The sequence below is a fragment of the Pseudophryne corroboree genome, chromosome 4 (assembly GCF_028390025.1).
Source record: "Pseudophryne corroboree isolate aPseCor3 chromosome 4, aPseCor3.hap2, whole genome shotgun sequence".
Lineage (NCBI taxonomy): Eukaryota > Metazoa > Chordata > Amphibia > Anura > Myobatrachidae > Pseudophryne > Pseudophryne corroboree.
Window position 1 is genome coordinate 329488482 of NC_086447.1, and position 17551 is coordinate 329506032.

Here is a 17551-nt window from a genome sequence, read left to right on the forward strand (position 1 = left end):
AGACACCAGGTACCTTGCTGTGCAGTTCCACCAATGGCTGCACTTACTAAAATATGAATGCTAATAATTTAGTTTTAAGATTTTATTTATTGACAAAAAATGCTATTATTTTAATGTCTGGTTGTTTGGTGGGGATGAAGGCAAAACTACCAAATGTGGGTGCTAATGATTTAATATACAGTAGGATTGGTTGGTGGATGGGAAGCCTAAGTTTTGTTCATTGCTCAGCTTTCAAGAAGGTAAAAAGTAACAAAAATATATTTTACAAACAGGGCTCCATAATTATATGATTCAACCAAGCAGCAACTAAACTTAAGACACCAGCAGCATCACCAGGTAGTCAACACTGCAATAATACCCCTTTCAGACATACGACAAAAACCCAGGATTTTTTCCTGTGCATGCACATCGACCCAGGTTTTGGCTATGTGTGAAAGGAACAGATTAATTGTCCCTTATCTGTCATCCACCAATCTACCAGGCTTATTACTAGGACTTGTAACTCAGGTCAGTGCCCCAGCTTGTGTGTGACAGGTATGACCCAGGTTTTAATGATCTGGGTCATGCCTAAAAGAAACTCATTGACAGGGGACAATAGCGCTTGGAGATGTACATTACAGAATAAGTGAATAACTTACTTTGAGATCTGGCCTTCTTATGGATCTATTCACAATGGAGTCTTCATCTGCAATTACAGGACAATGTGATCCACTCAAAAGAGAGTCTTTAAATGCCTCCAGAGTAATCCAACGCACCCTCTTCCTGGTGTATTTCTTTCTTTCATCCTACAGGAGAGGGCAGATATCCATGTGGGTTACATTGTTTGATCAGAAATCAGGCCCCCCATGTAATGAGTTTTGTGTTAATAAATATGACAACTTTTTTTCTTCTTCAGTTTTTAGGTGGTGGTGGGGGCGGGGGTGTTGTTACTGTAATTCCTTTTAAGGAACTTAATCTATGTATCATTGAAATACACACATAAGGCCTGAAACTGAGTTGTATGGAAAACGGGCCATGTGCCCCAGCTTTTTGTGCATTGGAAAACATGTATGTATGTATGTATGTATGTATGCCTATGTTCACAGCAATTTGCATCTTCTGGCGTGCCCACCGACTATCTATATGCTTGGTTTGGTACTAGTCATTGTCAGCAGTGTGCACTTGCACCAGCCCTATACTAGGGGTACCAGAGATTGACCTGGAAACAGGTGTATCTGTGTCCCACACCTCAGTTGTAACAACACACCCACACTGAACTTTGCCTATGATAAGATGCCCTGTTACAGCACAGTTATACCCCTTCAGTCATAAGTGGAAATGCAGTGTATTATTCTGCATGGCCCACACTAGCGTAAGTTTGGTATTAGAGCATTGCAGAGGAAAATCTCCGAAGATATGCTCTGCAAACAGTTTTAATCAGCATAATTAATACAACCATATTACAAATGTATTATCAATAAATAATACATTTGCAGTGCAACTGACAGTTCACTAGGCATTTTTAATATACTTGCAAAATACAATTCAATGTACTCCAATTCAGTATCCTAAATAAAGATGTTGCCTTATGTATATTTTTTATGATAAAGGCATTCCAATGTGTCTTAATTAAAAAATAAAAATAAAATAAATGTAATCTCTTCTTCACATTGTTCGACAACAAATTCAAGTGTTATTCCTACGGATCTGTTTGTACTTGAGTCAAATATTGTTTTAAAGGGGATGCTACATTATAACGCTCTGCGATATTGGACTATTTACTGTTTATAAAGTGAAGAACAAATACTCACAGTTGATCTTAGTAAAACCACATTGGCTTTTTCCAATGAAGATGGGACACAGTTTGCCCACACACTCCACTCTGGCTTCCAATAGAACATCAGCAGAAGAATCCCCCCTGATATAAAGTAACCAATCACACACAGGATAATCCATGGAACACTCACTCTATAGCCAAACATTTCCTATTAATAAAACACAGTTAAAACTTAGATTAAGTATTAATAGTGATAGTGGTTTATATTTGATAATAAACAGTTCAACATTGCATACGTCCAAAAAGAAACATGTCATCAGAAAAATGTCCTATAAAACGTATTTTATATTGTATGTGTAAAGCCTTGCCTAAATAGTATTTCTCTCAAAATGGTAAACGCATAACTATAATACAAGCTCAAAAATGCAGTGAGTGTGTGTTGTACTATAGGTGAGATTGGAATGACCACATTATGTTTATACGTTTAACGGCAGAGGCTACAGGCTTTCACTGTTATACCCCACAACACAAACTGCAATATCTAATCCCTCTTTACTACCGTTACACAGTAATGAAGAAACAGACATTTTTAGTGAAAGCTCTAAAAGTCTCAATAAGCTTTGCCTTTTAGAGAGAGCACAATTCATGTATAAATATTTCTTTGTATAAGGAATGAGGAAATGGCTTTCAGGAGCTGCATAGGCAGGAGAACATTAAGACACACTCCTGAGTATGACATAATGTTTATACAGTATACTAACTTCTCCCACAGTCACAAAATGACTTTTTGGAAAAAAAAATATGTCCAAACTGCGGCCCTCCAGCTGTTGAGAAACTACACATCCCAGCATGCCCTGACACAGCTTTAGCATTCTCTGACAGCAAAACTGTGTCAGGGTATGCTGGGATATGTAGTTTCACAACAGCTGGAGGGCTGCAGTTTGGACATGCTTGAAATAAGGTCATTAAAAGGGACCAACATGGATTTGTGAAGGACAGATCATGTCAGACCAACTTACTTGGCTTTTATGAAACAGTAAGTGCGAACCTGGATCAGGGTAAGGAGGTGGATATAATCTTTTTAGACTTTGCAAAAGCTTTCAACACTGTATCACACATGCATCTTATCTATAAGCTACAAGAAATAGGGCTAGGGAGCACAATATGCACTTGGGTCAGTAACTGGTTAGATTATAGGGAGCAGCGTGTTGTGGTCAATGGATCATTTTCAAATTGGACCAAAGTACTAAGTGGTGTGCCACAATGGTCTGTACTTGGACCACTTTTGTTCAACATTTTCATCAACGACCTAACACTAGGTCTAGAGAGCATGTTGTCAATTTTCGCAGACGATACCAAATTGTGCAAGGTTATAAATATGGAGGGGGATGCTGAGTCTCTTCAGAATGACTTAAGTAAACTGGAAGCATGGGCAGCAAAATGGAGAATGAGATTCAACACAGACAAGTGTAAGGTAATGCACTGTGGGGGCAAGACCAAAAATTACAACTACATACTAAATGGGGTAATATTAGGGGATTCTGTACTGGAAAAAGACTTAGGGGTTCACATAGATAACAAATTAAGCAGCAGTACCCAAATTAGGAGTGCAGCAAAGAAGGTTAATAAGATATTAGCATGCATAAAACAGGGAATTGATGCAAGGGACGAGAGTATTATACTCCCATTATATAAATCACTAGTGAGGCCACATCTTGAATACTGTGTGCAATTTTGGGCACCATATTACAAAAAGGATATCCTGGAGCTAGAAAAGGTTCAGAGGCAGGCGACCAAACTAATCAAGGGCATGGAGATGCTGGAATACAAGGAAAAGCCTGCAAAGATAGGCATGTTTACATTGGAAAAGAGGAGACTAAGAGGGGACATGATCAACATCTACAACTATATAAGGGGTCAATACACAGAGCTTGGGAGGGATCTGTTTTCTATAAGATCAGCACAGAGAACACGTGGTCACTTGCTTAGGTTAGAGGAGAGGAGTTTCCGCACATTGAGGCGAAAAGGTTTTTACACAGTAAGGACAATACGTGTTTGGAATTCCCTGCCTGAGAGAGTAGTAACTGCGGACTCAGTCAACACCTTTAAGAATGGGTTAGATAAATTCCTATTGGATAAAGATATTCAGGGTTATGGTGCGTAGGCACGCGTTATAGTTAATTTAACTAGTCCTAACATAAAAATAACTAGTCCTATAATAAGACTGCATAGGAGACCACAAATAGGTTGAACTCGATGGACAATTGGCTTTTTTCAACCTTAGTTACTATGTTACTATGTTACTATGAGATAGGTAATATTTAAAATTACATTATCTATTACTCTGAATTGTGTACAGTTATTGTAGTGGATCACTTTCAGAGATCCATTTGCAAATCAGTCCAGACCACTGGCATATTTATAATGGGTGCAGTGTCTGTGGTGAGTCCAGGGAGGAGCCCACACAGCACACGCTGCATGTGAATAATTACTCCTCCAGAGTCCAGCAGACATTTTTTACTGCATTTTGCGTATGCGCAGTAGAGAAATCACTGGGAAAATGGCCTCTGTGTAATTTTCCCTATGATTTGCGCACCTGCATTAGAGTCTGAGCTCTCTAGTGCTCAGACTCTTCAACATTGCTGGCAGAGAGGAGGGGGCCCAGAGGAGGAGGCTGCACATGTGCATCTTCCTCTCTTAAAGCACCCCTGGTCCAGACAGCCTCATTTCTGATATGCTGTCCTGGCAATGAATAACTAACTCGTCATAGCCAGCTAATGCAACTGTGTATTGAATTAAAAACCTGATAAATAATAAATAGGCTCCATTGTTATAATGTTAGCGGCTCAACTTGCTGGTGGCTGAATTTTGCAAAAGTATAGCTCTGATTCTGAGAAATGAAGGCGTGTATCCAAAATAAATAAGGATTTATATCTATGGGACATTACCTTATGCAACCTCAACAGCATGAATGTAAAGGAGGATTAAACCAAACAGGATATTTATCTAGGGATAAGATTTGATACAGTAGATGAGGTGTGAGGGTTCAAAAGAGGTGATGGGAACAGGAAGCAACCGGTGCTGGTTCGTGGAAATACAGGGATCTCCCATTCTGTTTTTGCCCATACTTAAAGACCAGAATCAGGCAGGTCTATTGATTTCTGTCTAATTCGTCTGGATGCGAATAAACATAATTGGATAGACCTTTGAAAAACAGATTTAGCGAAATACGATTCTTAGTACCAGTGTTTGACCTTGAAAACTCTCACGTATCTCAGTCTCTGACCAAACATAATTCTCTGGGCTGGGCTGCAACTTTAACCATACAAGAATTTGTTTTAGACATGTACAAAGTTACAGATGAAATACAACAGAACTTGGCATGAGAAGAAGCCCCACACGCTGCATCATAGCACTTCTTACACAGGGTCAGACTCAGTCAAACACAGATGTTTTATTTACATGAATAAGATGAACATTTTGAATAAAAATAGAGCCTCAGCACGGCTGAGTCACTCATGGCCCTAGCTTGTCAAGAGAGGCTTTTTACCATTACTTGAGCAACAGTGTATGGAAGCACATCTGTGTATACAATAATATACTGCTTGTTTAAGCACTGGTGCACTTGTAACATAGAAACATAGAAACCTAGAATTTGACGACAGATAAGAACCACTTGGCCCATCTAGTCTGCTCCTTTTTTATCCTTTAGGTAATCTCAACCCTTTTTGAACCTTAATTCTTTGTGAGGATATTCATATGCCTAAGCCAAGCATGTTTAAATTGCTCTACAGTCTTAGCCTCTACCACCTCTGATGGGAGGCTATTCCACTTGTCCACTACCCTTTCAGTGAAGTAATTTTTCCTTAAATTTCCTCTGAACTTTAAGGAAAAATTCCTTCACAGAAAGGTTAGTGGACACGTATTGTAGTTTACAATAGGGTGATCCACTCGGACTGGCAGCCAAGATGCAACCAACTTAGAGCTCTTCATGCACAAGCAACAAAATAAGCAATACAATATATTTCTCATTCCACTTCTAATGTTATATCCAATGTAATATGCAGAGTCGTACACATCTGGAGATACATCTAGCTTAATACTAGTCGTCATCATCATAATCATCAGTATGCAAGTGTAAAAAATACATCTAGTATGAGTGGATACATATTTATGAAGGTGACCGTGTGTATAACCTACATTTTGCGTCTTTATTGTACTTGGCGGAGTTTGCACATCCCTTCCCTCCCCCATTCTGCCTCTCCATTGGCAAAGAGGCACACGTCCTAGATACCAGTCTGTATATTGAAGGTCAAACAACTCTCAGAGATTGCTGTAGACACATTAATTTAAGAGTTAACCCCAAATTTGCCAATGGCAAAATCAGTATTGCACACTGAAGAATCAGGCCATTCACAGTGCATAGAACATTAAGAAGCAAATCAACAAGCTTTAGTGCTGCATGTCTACAGCTTTATAAAGTCAGGGGACATTGAGTCTGACCATCACAAAATTAAGGATGTCTCAAAAGAAACATCCTGGTTGTACTTAATGCAAGTGGTGTCTGCGGATCTTTCATCTGAAGGGCTGGGAAGTGGGTGTTGGTGGTGGTTGGGGGCAGTAGGCTGAAGTTTTGCCTAGGGTGCCAAGAAACCTTGCACCAGCTCTGCAGGGATACAGTATGTCTGTTGATGCTCACTATGGCTGTGGCTATTTGTCGAGACTAATGGACACTCATATACACAATACCTTTGCTATATTGCTGAGCAAATATCTCTGTGAGATTGCATGTATTATTTATCTTTCACTTTTTATTTACACATTTTACATCCTCACTAGAAGACTAAAAACTGGTTGGTTGGTACTTTATCTCTATCCACTTTATCTCTATACAAGGCTTAGTACATACGTAGATCCCTTAATATGTTAAAATACTATAAAACGAAGCCATTTAAGCTCAAAGACAACATTTGACAGCATTCTCTGATACTGGTTTTGCCTGTATTCTTTTCTGGGTTGCGAGATGCCGTGACCTTTGCACATACTTGCCTAGTCTCCCAAAATGACCAGGAGGCTCCTGAAAATTGGGTGGTGCTACCAGAAAAGTGGGCAAGTATCCTGGAATCTTATTGCCCCTACCAGCTACCCCAGAGATGATGCAATTCATGTTAAATTGTGTCATTGTAGTCATGCCCCCCCATTGTGCAATGCCTGTAACCTTGCCATTGTATAGCGGGGGGAGGGAGGGGGGGAAGATGCGATCACGAAAACCACATGCCTGGTCCAGCCTCATTTGTCTTCACTGAACCCCCCCCACACTCCTCCCTATTATGCTGACCTGTCTGCCCTCTCCTGAAATGGGTAGGAAGAATGTCGGCAACTATGTCTTTGCCTGAACTTACTGTAACTATTCTTTTCATTGCCCCCAGCCAGTGTGAATACTTTCTTTTTCCTACTTGGTGTTTCCAGCATCCCTGGTGCCAGCGCTTATGCAAGCATTTGCAGCTACTAACATATCTTTAAGACCTGTGAGCTACTGAGTATGGTGAGCACATTCATCCCTGAGAGAAAGGTGGCTTCTCCAGGTGAAGAGGCAAAGACCACAACTAGCCTGTTTCTATAAGCTGACTCCAGGGAGTATATTTACTAAAGGTCAAATTACTAACAGACTATTTTTTTCAAATATTTTTAAATGTCAGTAAATGTGTGTTTGTTTTAACCCTTGAAGCACAACATCAATTTGGATAAAAATTTTTGTATATTTGAAATTGATAAAAAAAAAAACAATTAAATCAACCTAGAGTAACTACTGTATACCCCCCAGGAATTTAGCATCTATTGCTACACTAAAGTTCTATAGCCTTTTTCAGTAATGTTGAATAGTGATCGAAATAAGAAACATGCAATATTTTTGAGAAAAAGTTTGATGTAATAGAGCCTTGCCAGTTCACTCAAATGTTGTAATGGTACAACTTGTTCTAGCAGACTATGGAGACAATCAACTATGGGCACCAGTCCTAAGGGGACATCTCTCCTCTATTTCCCCATTTTGTATCCATTGCAATAGTCCCACAGCCCCTATTACCTGGCATGTGCTCCTGTGCCATGTTCCCAATAATATATTTAGTGCTGATGGCGTGGTACATTTTGGGAATGGGTGCAGTGGTGCTGTGTGGGCCCCCAAGGAACCAGAGGGCCATGTAAACAACACACCCTGCATCCATAATACTGTAGATACACTTATGGCTACAGTCACGTTTTATAGGAGAAGATAAATTAACTTATCTAAAATAAACTTTAATCAAAATGACACAATTCATATTCTATAAAAACTTGACTGTCAGGTCTAAATTTGTTTTACAAAGTCAAAGCATGGGCATGGGAGCGGTGGGGAGTGACAACTTCTATCTTGCCTCCTGGCGACTGAGATGAAGTTACACAACTCGCTCTAGACACAATATTCAGCTTACTTGTATTTACTATCAGTTACTTTGCAGAGAATTATGACATACACAAAGAAAAGTAACAAACTTTACCTGTGTCAAAGCATTGTTTTTGTTAACAACACCAAGTTAAGCAATTGGCAGCATATAACAATGAAACTTCTGAGAGCTTATAATCTAGTCACCATCATAAAATGAAACAGGTTTGTTTATTTATTTAGTCATTCCTTTGTAGATAATATGGTTCTATGAATGGTAACCTGAGGTGCCAATAGACGCACTAGTTGGCGTATAAGGATCACGAGACAGCAGGTTTGGCTCTTGGTAAAAGTAAATTCTAAAATGCTGATTACTGACCTTGAGAAGATAGAAAAGTTCATCCTCATCATTCCTCTGTGCATTTATCCCTATCCCATCCTTAATGGTGGGCAGATAAGGATGAATTTTTACTACTAAGCATAAACCAAATCTTTTATGGGAAAATGTCACCAGATAGTCCTACATCACTGAGAACACAATGAGGTAGATGTATTAACAGTCATTATGGAGGAGAAGCTTCTCCCCATGTAAGAAGAAGGATATGTTTGCTACATGACTATGCATCCCTGTCATTATTGACACTATTTTTAAGATAGAACACCGATATCCCAGGCAATGTATGAACAGTCAGTGGCATTGACTGTTCCGACAGCTGCAGCTATCGATTTCAACGGCAGCAGCTGACGTTGTCTGGGACACAGCACTGTCCTCGGCTGTCAGCATACAAAAAACAATAAAGTTTTTTTCTCAATAATGCCCCTGGAGCCGCTGGTGGATTTTCTGACCTGCGTATGTGCAGACAGTATGCAGCACCTGTCAGTGGGAGCAGAAACAGCTGAAGACACAGGTAGTTTAACAATCTCAGGTATTAAACTACACAGGTAGTTTAACACTCTTCCTCTTCAGCAAACATGCTATTAATACATGCTGGCATTATATTAACCCACTTCACTACGATCTGGAGGTGAAGCGGGTTCTTACACATAGCGGCCGTAGCAAGTATTTTAATAAATCTGCCCCATTGTGCATAAAAAAATAACGTTAATACATACTCAAGTTATGGCCAGATGTACTAACTTTTTATGTTCTCAGTGGTAATGCAGCTCCTGCCTCACCTACACAGTGCTGCGATGGAGGAGGCAGATACCACAACTGTTACTATTCTGCCCCAAGACCAGTGGTTCTCTAAACTCGGTCCTCAGGACCGCAAATAGTTCACATTTTCTAGGTAATCCGGCCGGGGTAGATGCTAGAATCAAGTGGGCTAAGGGACCTTTTCCGTCTGGGGGAGGAGTCATGACACAAGGGGGAGGAGCTAGGCCAGCGGGATAGCTCCTCTACTATCCACGCCACCAACTATTACCTTTAGTAATCAGGTGGCGAGCGAAGCGAGCCCGCGAGGGTACTTTTCGGGTACCCTGTTTGGCCGTAGCTCCTCCCCCTGGTGACGTGTCTCCTCCCCTAGGTACGTCAGAAGGTCCCTCCTGCCACTCCGATATAGACTCAACCATCCGGCCGGGGCACTGGGAATCACCAACTGTCACAATTTACAAATCCACAGGTGCTCTGGAAAACATGAACTGTGTGGGGTCCTAAGGACCAAGGCCCAGATTTATCAATCCTTGGAGAGTGATAAATTGCAAGGTGATTGACAGAAAGAGGGCGTTCATGGGTGTCAACTGACCGTTTTCTGCGAGTGTTTGGAAAAAAACAGGCATGTCCAAGCGTTTGCAGGGCGGGTGTCTGAGGTCAATTCCGGGACCGGACAGGCTGAAGTGATCGCAGCGGCTGAGTAAGTCCAGAGCTACTCAGAATCTGCAAAAAACTGATGTCGGCTGCAAAAGCGTTCGCACACTTGCAAAGCGAAAATTAGAGATGAGCGGGTTCGGTTCCTCGAGATCCGAATCCCCCCCCGAACTTCACCCATTTTACACGGTTCCGAGGCAGACTTGAATCTTCCCGCCTTGCTCGGTTAACCCGAGCGCGCTCGAACGTCATCATCCCGCTGTCGGATTCTCGCGAGATTCGTATTCTATATAAGATGCCGCGCGTCGCCACCATTTTCACTCGTGCATTGGAGATGATAGTGAGAGGAAGTGCAGCGTTCTCTCAGTTTCTGTGTTCAGTGTGCTGCAAATATCTGTGCTCAGTGTGCTGCAAATATCTGTGCTTAGTGTGCTGCAAATATCTGTGCTCAGTGTGCTGAAAATATCTACGTTTTCTGCCTGAAAAATGCTCCATATCTGTGCTGCACTGTAGTATATAGTAGGAGGACAGTGCAGAATTTTGCTGACCACCAGTATATATATAGCAGTACGGTACAGTAGTCCATTGCGCTACCTCTGTGTCGTCAAGTATACTATCCATCCATACCTGTGCTGCATTTTAGTTGTGCGCAGTATATAGTAGGAGAACAGTGCAGAATTTTGCTGACCACCAGTATATATATAGCAGTACGGTACAGTAGTCCATTGCTCTACCTCTGTGTCACCAAGTATACTATCCATCCATACCTGTGCTGCATTTTAGTTGTGCGCAGTATATAGTAGGACAGTGCAGAATTTTGCTGACCACCAGTATATATATAGCAGTACGGTATAGTAGTCCATTGCTCTACCTCTGTGTCGTCAAGTATACTATCCATATGTGTGCTGCATGTGCTGTTTGGGGACTATTTTTTAAATCTGCCATCTTGTCTGACACTGCAGTGCCACCCCTAGATGGGCCAGGTGTTTGTGTCGGCCACTTGTGTCGCTTAGCTTAGTCACACAGCTACCTCATTGCACCTCCTTTTTTTCTTTGCATCATGTGCTGTTTGGGGACTATTTTTTTAAATCTGCCTTCCTGTCTGACACTGCAGTGCCACTCCTAGATGGGCCAGGTGTTTGTGTCGGCCACTTGGGTCGCTTAGCTTAGTCACACAGCTACCTCATTGCACCTCTTTTTTTCTTTGCATCATGTGCTGTTTGGGGACTATTTTTTAAATCTGCCATCCTGTCTGACACTGCAGTGCCACTCCTAGATGGGCCAGGTGTTTGTGTCGGCCACTTGGGTCGCTTAGCTTAGTCATACAGTGACCTCGGTGAAAATGTTAGGACTAAAAATAATATTGTGAGGTGTTCAGAATAGACTGTAAATGAGTGGAAATTATGGTTATTGAGGTTAATAATACTATGGGATCAAAATGACCCCCAAATTCTATGATTTAAGCTGTTTTTGAGGGGTTTTTGTAAAAAAAACACCCGAATCCAAAACACACCCGAATCCGACAAAAAAATTTCAGGGAGGTTTTGCCAAAATGCATCCGAATCCAAAACACGGCCGCGGATCCGAATCCAAAACCAAAACACAAAACCCGAAAAATTTCCGGTGCACATCTCTAGCGAAAATACACTGCCTCATAGGCGGCGACTGTCTAATTGCAGCACAGCAAAAAGTTGCTAGTGAGCGAGCAACTCGGAATGACCCCCAATGACAGCCCACACAGATGAAAAGATACAGGGCCTAATTCAGACCTGATCGCTAGCAAGCGAATTTTGCACTGCTGCGATCAGATAGTCGCCGCCTACAGGGGGAGTGTATTTTAGCTGTGCAAATGTGCGAACGCATGTGTAGCAGAGCTGCACAAACAGATTTTGTGCAGTCTCTGCGCAGCCCAGGACTTACTTAGTTGCTGCGATCACATCAGCCTGTCTGGGACCGGAATTGACGTCAGAAACCCTCCCTGCAGATGCATGGACACGCCTGCGTTTTTCCAGACACTCCCTGAAAATGGTCATTTGATTCCCACAAACACCTTCTTCATGCCAATCTCCTTGCGTTCGCCCATGTGAATGGATCCATCGCACAAACCCATCGCTGAGTGGCGATCTGCTTTGTACCCGTACGACGTGCCTGTGCATTACGGTGCATATGCATGCGCAGTTTGGACCTGATCGCCCACTGCGCAAAAACGCACAGCAGTGATCAGGTCTGAACCCCCACAGTCGTCTCAAATGTTAGTAAGAGCCGAGGAAAATATCACCGCCATACTAACCTATGAAAGTGCAATATTCATATTGTAATTTAGTGCAGGCAAATAAATATCAGTGAAAATGCTTTAGGACATATAGGGACAGATGTATTAAGACTGGAGAAGGGATAAAGTAGTGATAAAGCAGTGATAAGTGCAAGGTGATAACGCACCAGCCAGTCAGCTCCTGTCGTTTTTCAAATTCGTAATGATTGGCTGGTGCGGTACCTTGTGCTTATCACTGCTTTATTACTTCTCCAGGTTAATACATCTGCGGCAGATAATCTGCCCCATAATATTGAGGAGCGCTATGTACAAGAATTTTCACTGTATTTATCATTTTCAAGGCTTGGCTTCTGTTAGTACATCTGCCCCTTAGAGTTCCCAAAAATGTAATAAGTGGAAAACATGTTTTTGCAGTACACAGTACAAAGAAATGTATTTATAAATACCAGCGACAACTCCTAACAGAAATAAGTGCATTTCACAGTGTACTGCGAGAAACAATTGTAAAGTTGTGTCAAGCAATGATGATATAGGGCAGAGCCATGGCAACAGATGCACTCTCAGCAGGCACAGAGTAGCTTGCCACACCAGTAGCATTAAGATAAAAGGGTGATTCCACACAAGAGCATAGTGTAAGTGTAGAAAAGAATGAAGTAAAACAGCAGTATTTGGGTATTTACTTCCTATACTGGGTACAAGTCATCCAGCTAAGGTTGGTTGTGCGTCTAATCTCAAATGCGGTAAACATGTAAATCTAAAAACAAAAAAAGAGGACTTTTATTATGATAGTTAAAAATTACACAAATACCAATAACCTAAATAGAGAAATCATTAAATTCATGGACAGCAAACTGTCCTCCGATTTTCAGGGATTTGGATGATTAATGGGACTTGGAGATACATCAAACAAATAAAGGAAGGAATAACAGCTAGTTAATTAGTTCTTATCATGTAACCATTCGTGGATTAAAGAGAGGCAAAATACTATTTGTATTACAGCAGTCATACATTATAATATGTTTGAAATCTTATCCTAATCTTGTTATGTATATAGATTACCAAACATGCACCTAATGGATGTTGTACCAGGTGTTAATCAATCTACGACAGGGAATATGTACAGTATATAGCCTAAGAGAGGGGAAATAGCTGTTTTTGTGATTATATTCTGTGTGTGCTGTAACACGGAATCCCTGAGAAACCAATTAGGTATATCAGATCACTGTTCAATGGACCTAATTCAGACCTGATCGCTGCTCTGCGTTTTCGCACAGCAGCAATCCGGTCTGAACTGAGCATGCGCCGGTGCCGCAGTGCGCCGGCGCATGCCGGACAGCCGACGGTTGTCTCAGCCCTGCAATCCCCCCCCTGCGATCGTCACTGCCTGATTGACAGGCAGAGGCGGTCACTGGGTGGAAGGGGGAGGGCCAGCGGCATTTGGCCACCATTTAGGGGGGAGGTCCGGGCAACGCAGGCGTGCCTGTACTGTTGGGGGGGCGGGCCGCGGCGGCTGCATGACGTCACACGCAGCCGCTGCGACCCTCACAGTGACTGGTAGCTCCCTGCCAGCACGCAGGAGCTGCGCTGGTGGGAAGCTACTCTTCAAGTACAAAAGCATTGCCGTCGTGTGATGCTTTTGTACTTGTGCGACGGGGCAGGGCCTGACATGCGGGGCGGACTAGCCCTGTGAAGGGCGTCCCCCAGCATGTCAGGGAAGCTGATCGTAGATTTGCTAAATTTAGCACATCTACGATCAGGTCAGAATTAGGCCCCTTATATATTCATGGCAGAAAGACAAAATGGCAGCATTATCAAAATTCTGTTGCTTAATATGATTTTATAGTTTTCCTGTTTCAAAAGTAAACCATATGCCCCATACATAATGTATGTGTAGTAAACAGTTGTTTTAACCTCTTATTCTCTTGAAAGCTGAAGGTTTAAACATATTTTGTGCAGCAGGTAATGTCTTCAGTAATCAGCTGACAATGGCATTCAAACCATTATTACCATCAATAATCATATGCTAGATACTGTATATCAATCTAAAACAATGTCAATCATATGTTGATTTTAACCACCTGGAGCACATTAAACATAACTTCTGAGTATCTGTCTAAGGCTGGGTACCCTTCAGAGCCATGCGTTCCTGGCTGATATACCAGCAGATGGGCAGACCTATCATGCCGCCTGTACACATTGCATGATGCAATGGTACAATGGCACAATCTAACATGCCTTGCTGCATTTAGCAGCATTGCATCATTAACGATATCTTCTGATTAGTCGTGCATTTCATGAATTCCTCTCATCATTATTTAAACCCTCCTCAAATATAATGTAATCTTTCAGCTTAATTTTTAACAACACTAATCAACAAAATTAACCCCATTACCTCCCTCATTTTCATTATTAGTTAACTCCCACAGTAGCACATATATTTAAATTCATTATGATGCTGATTGTGGAAGGCTATGGCCACACACTAATCACAGTGGTGGGGATGTCTCCACATACTGATAGGAGGATGGCTGGAGCTATCCATCAATCAGAATGCATGAGTCTGCTGCAAGGAAAAGAGGGAGTTAAGGAGAGAACAGAGCATTGCAGCAGGTAGGGTGTGCAACTTGTTAAGTCACCCCATATCCTTAAAATCGGTAATTTATATATATATATATATATATATATATATATATATATATATAATACAGTGTTTCTCCACATACAGTGGAGAAAGATAGCACTTTTTAGACTTGCGTAATCAGTATAAGCACCAAAGTGATTTATTCAAAAAAGTTTTTTGGTTCCATACAAATTCATGTCAGAAAAAATGGAAAGGGCTCACCAACGTTTCGGTCCCATAATGGGACCGAAACGTTGTTTTTTTTAATAAATCACTTTGGTGCTTATACTGATTACGCAAGTCTGGAGAGTGCTATCTTTCTCCACTGTGTGTGCAGAAACACTGTATTGTACTATGAGTCTGGCTCCTTGATTGGGTCAGGCTTTGATTTGGCACCCCAGCCGCTGCTTATGTTGGGTGAGAGTGTGGGACTACCCCTGTATATATATATATATATATATATATCTATATATCTATATCTATATATACATAATGTCCAAAAATCAGAGGCGACACTCAGAGGCTGGTGAACAAATGCTGTATTAAAGTGAGGTCAACGTTTCGGGGACCACCTCCCCGTCTTCAGGCCTGGGAGGTGGTCCCTGAAACGTTAACCTCACTTTAATACAGCATTCGTTTGTTCACCAGTCTTTGAGTACCGCCTCTGATTTTTGGACATTAAGCATTAGGGACGGGTTCCCTAGGGAAGGCACCAGAGCAAGGTACACCCTTTGGGGGAGGCTTGGAGTGCTGGAGCTATACTTTGTTATATATATATATATATATATATATATATATATATATATATATATATATAGCATATTTCCAACCTGGTACTCCTGCAGGGCAGCAAAGGCCCCCAATTATAGAACTTGCTTGTGTGCCCTCCTGGGGTATAGCAACCCCAAATACAACCAAGAAAGAAGCAGGCGGCACTTCAAGGCTTTTAAGTAGGTAAGTTTTAGTGCACGAAATTCAGTGCATATAATCAACGTTTAGTGCGGCGGAGTCCCGGACCGGCGTCCGGCAGCGGGCAGGTGCAGGCGGGAGTTTGTAAGTATAAATATGTTTGCTGTTTTACACACTTGTTATCCTGATGATGGGGTGTTATGCCCCGAAACGTTGATTATATGCACTGAATTTCGTGCACTAAAACTTACCTACTTAAAAGCCTTGTAGTGCCGCCTGCTTCTTTCTTGGTTATATATATATATTAGGGTAGTCCTTATATAGTGAAAAAAATAAAGTTTCTGGAATTAGAGGTCTCATGGTCCTATTTTGTTCTAAGGAGCCCCAGATGTGCTTTCCTGATGCTTATAAGGGGGATGCAGTCAATATACCGGTTGTCAGGATCCCAGCGTTCACGAGACAGGCGGGATGCCGCTGCCTTCACATTCTAATAATTGCTTTTTTGAATATTGCCTTTATTTTAACTCATTTTGGCTCTGTTGGCTATTACAGGGTAGAGGGTACGGACTCTACAGAATAACCCATTTTCAATACTAAATACACATTTATGGCTTGAACACACAGTAAAAGTGGTCAGATCATAATGATTTTTGGTACACATATTTTTCTAATGAAAAGGATTTACATAAGTGGGTGAGAGACTAAAGGGGCGTAGACACATACCGATGTGTACAGAGATGTGTGCTGAGTAATCTAGCACAGGACCCTTAGCACACATCTCTGTCCCGCTCAGAACACAGCGCGATGTGTGCTGAGCGAGGGACACACACGCTAACTTCACTTCCCAGCAGTGAAGTGAGCAATCTAACTAGATTTGGCCAACCTAGAGTCAGCTATAGTGACGTGCGGGGCCGCATAACATTTTCGCTATGGGGCATATACACAAAGAGATCTGTGCTTAATTTCTAAACAATCCTGGATGGCAGTATTATTTACACAAAATCACCCTGCTGTGGCACTCAGAAAAGAAAACAATGAGGCAGGTCTCCTGGTCAGTTTTGACCAGGAGACCTGCCTCATTGTTTTCTTTTCTGGGTGCCGCAGCAGGGTGATTTTATATAAAGATAGATAGATAGATAGATAGATAGATAGATAGATAGATAGATAGATAGATAGATAGATAGACTATAGTAAAGTAGCTGCAAGCACTTACAGGTCTTCCTGTTAATGTTAGAGATGGATGCTGCGCATCACAAAAGGGTAAAAATCCCTCCAACTGTGTTGATTTTTCCACTTTTGTGATGCACAGCGTCCATTGCTAACATTACAGGAAGACCTGTGAGTTCTGGCAGCTACTTTACTACAGCCTGCCTTCTTTTTCCATGCTGTGGGCACCAGGGCATTTATCAAGAAATATCTTACCTATATTTAGGTATATATATCCTGGTTACATTATTCTTCAGATGGCACCTGAGCATTAAATTAATCACACAGAGAATCCAGTATTTCCGGGCACACACACACCCTGTTTTCAATTACCTTAAATACGAAAGAGGAAAGCCCACTAAAACCGGAAGAGTGGTGAAGCATGACCCCACATTGCATGTGTCCAACCAGTCCCCGTCTGACGACGGCACAACTGTGTGACATAATGTGTATAATGGTTACTACTATGTAGAGTAATGTGAATAAGGGGCTCTAGTGTGTGGAGTAATGTATACAAGGGGTACTACTGTGTAGCATAATGTGAATAATGGTCATTACTG

The 17551-nt window shown here is 41.6% G+C and overlaps 1 protein-coding gene across 1 annotated transcript in view; it reads right to left on the bottom strand.

The window, feature by feature from the left end:
• Positions 1-8867, bottom strand: part of LOC134909486 (probable cation-transporting ATPase 13A4) — a 115066-nt gene extending 106199 nt beyond the window's left edge. The window contains exons 1-3 of the mRNA XM_063916410.1: positions 8557-8867; positions 1791-1964; positions 639-785 (exon numbers count right to left, since the gene is read on the bottom strand). Coding sequence (XP_063772480.1) covers positions 639-785; positions 1791-1961 — 318 coding nt within the window. The 5' untranslated portion in view covers positions 1962-1964; positions 8557-8867. The remainder of the gene's footprint in view (positions 1-638; positions 786-1790; positions 1965-8556) is intronic.
• Between the last annotated feature and the right edge of the window lie 8684 nt (positions 8868-17551).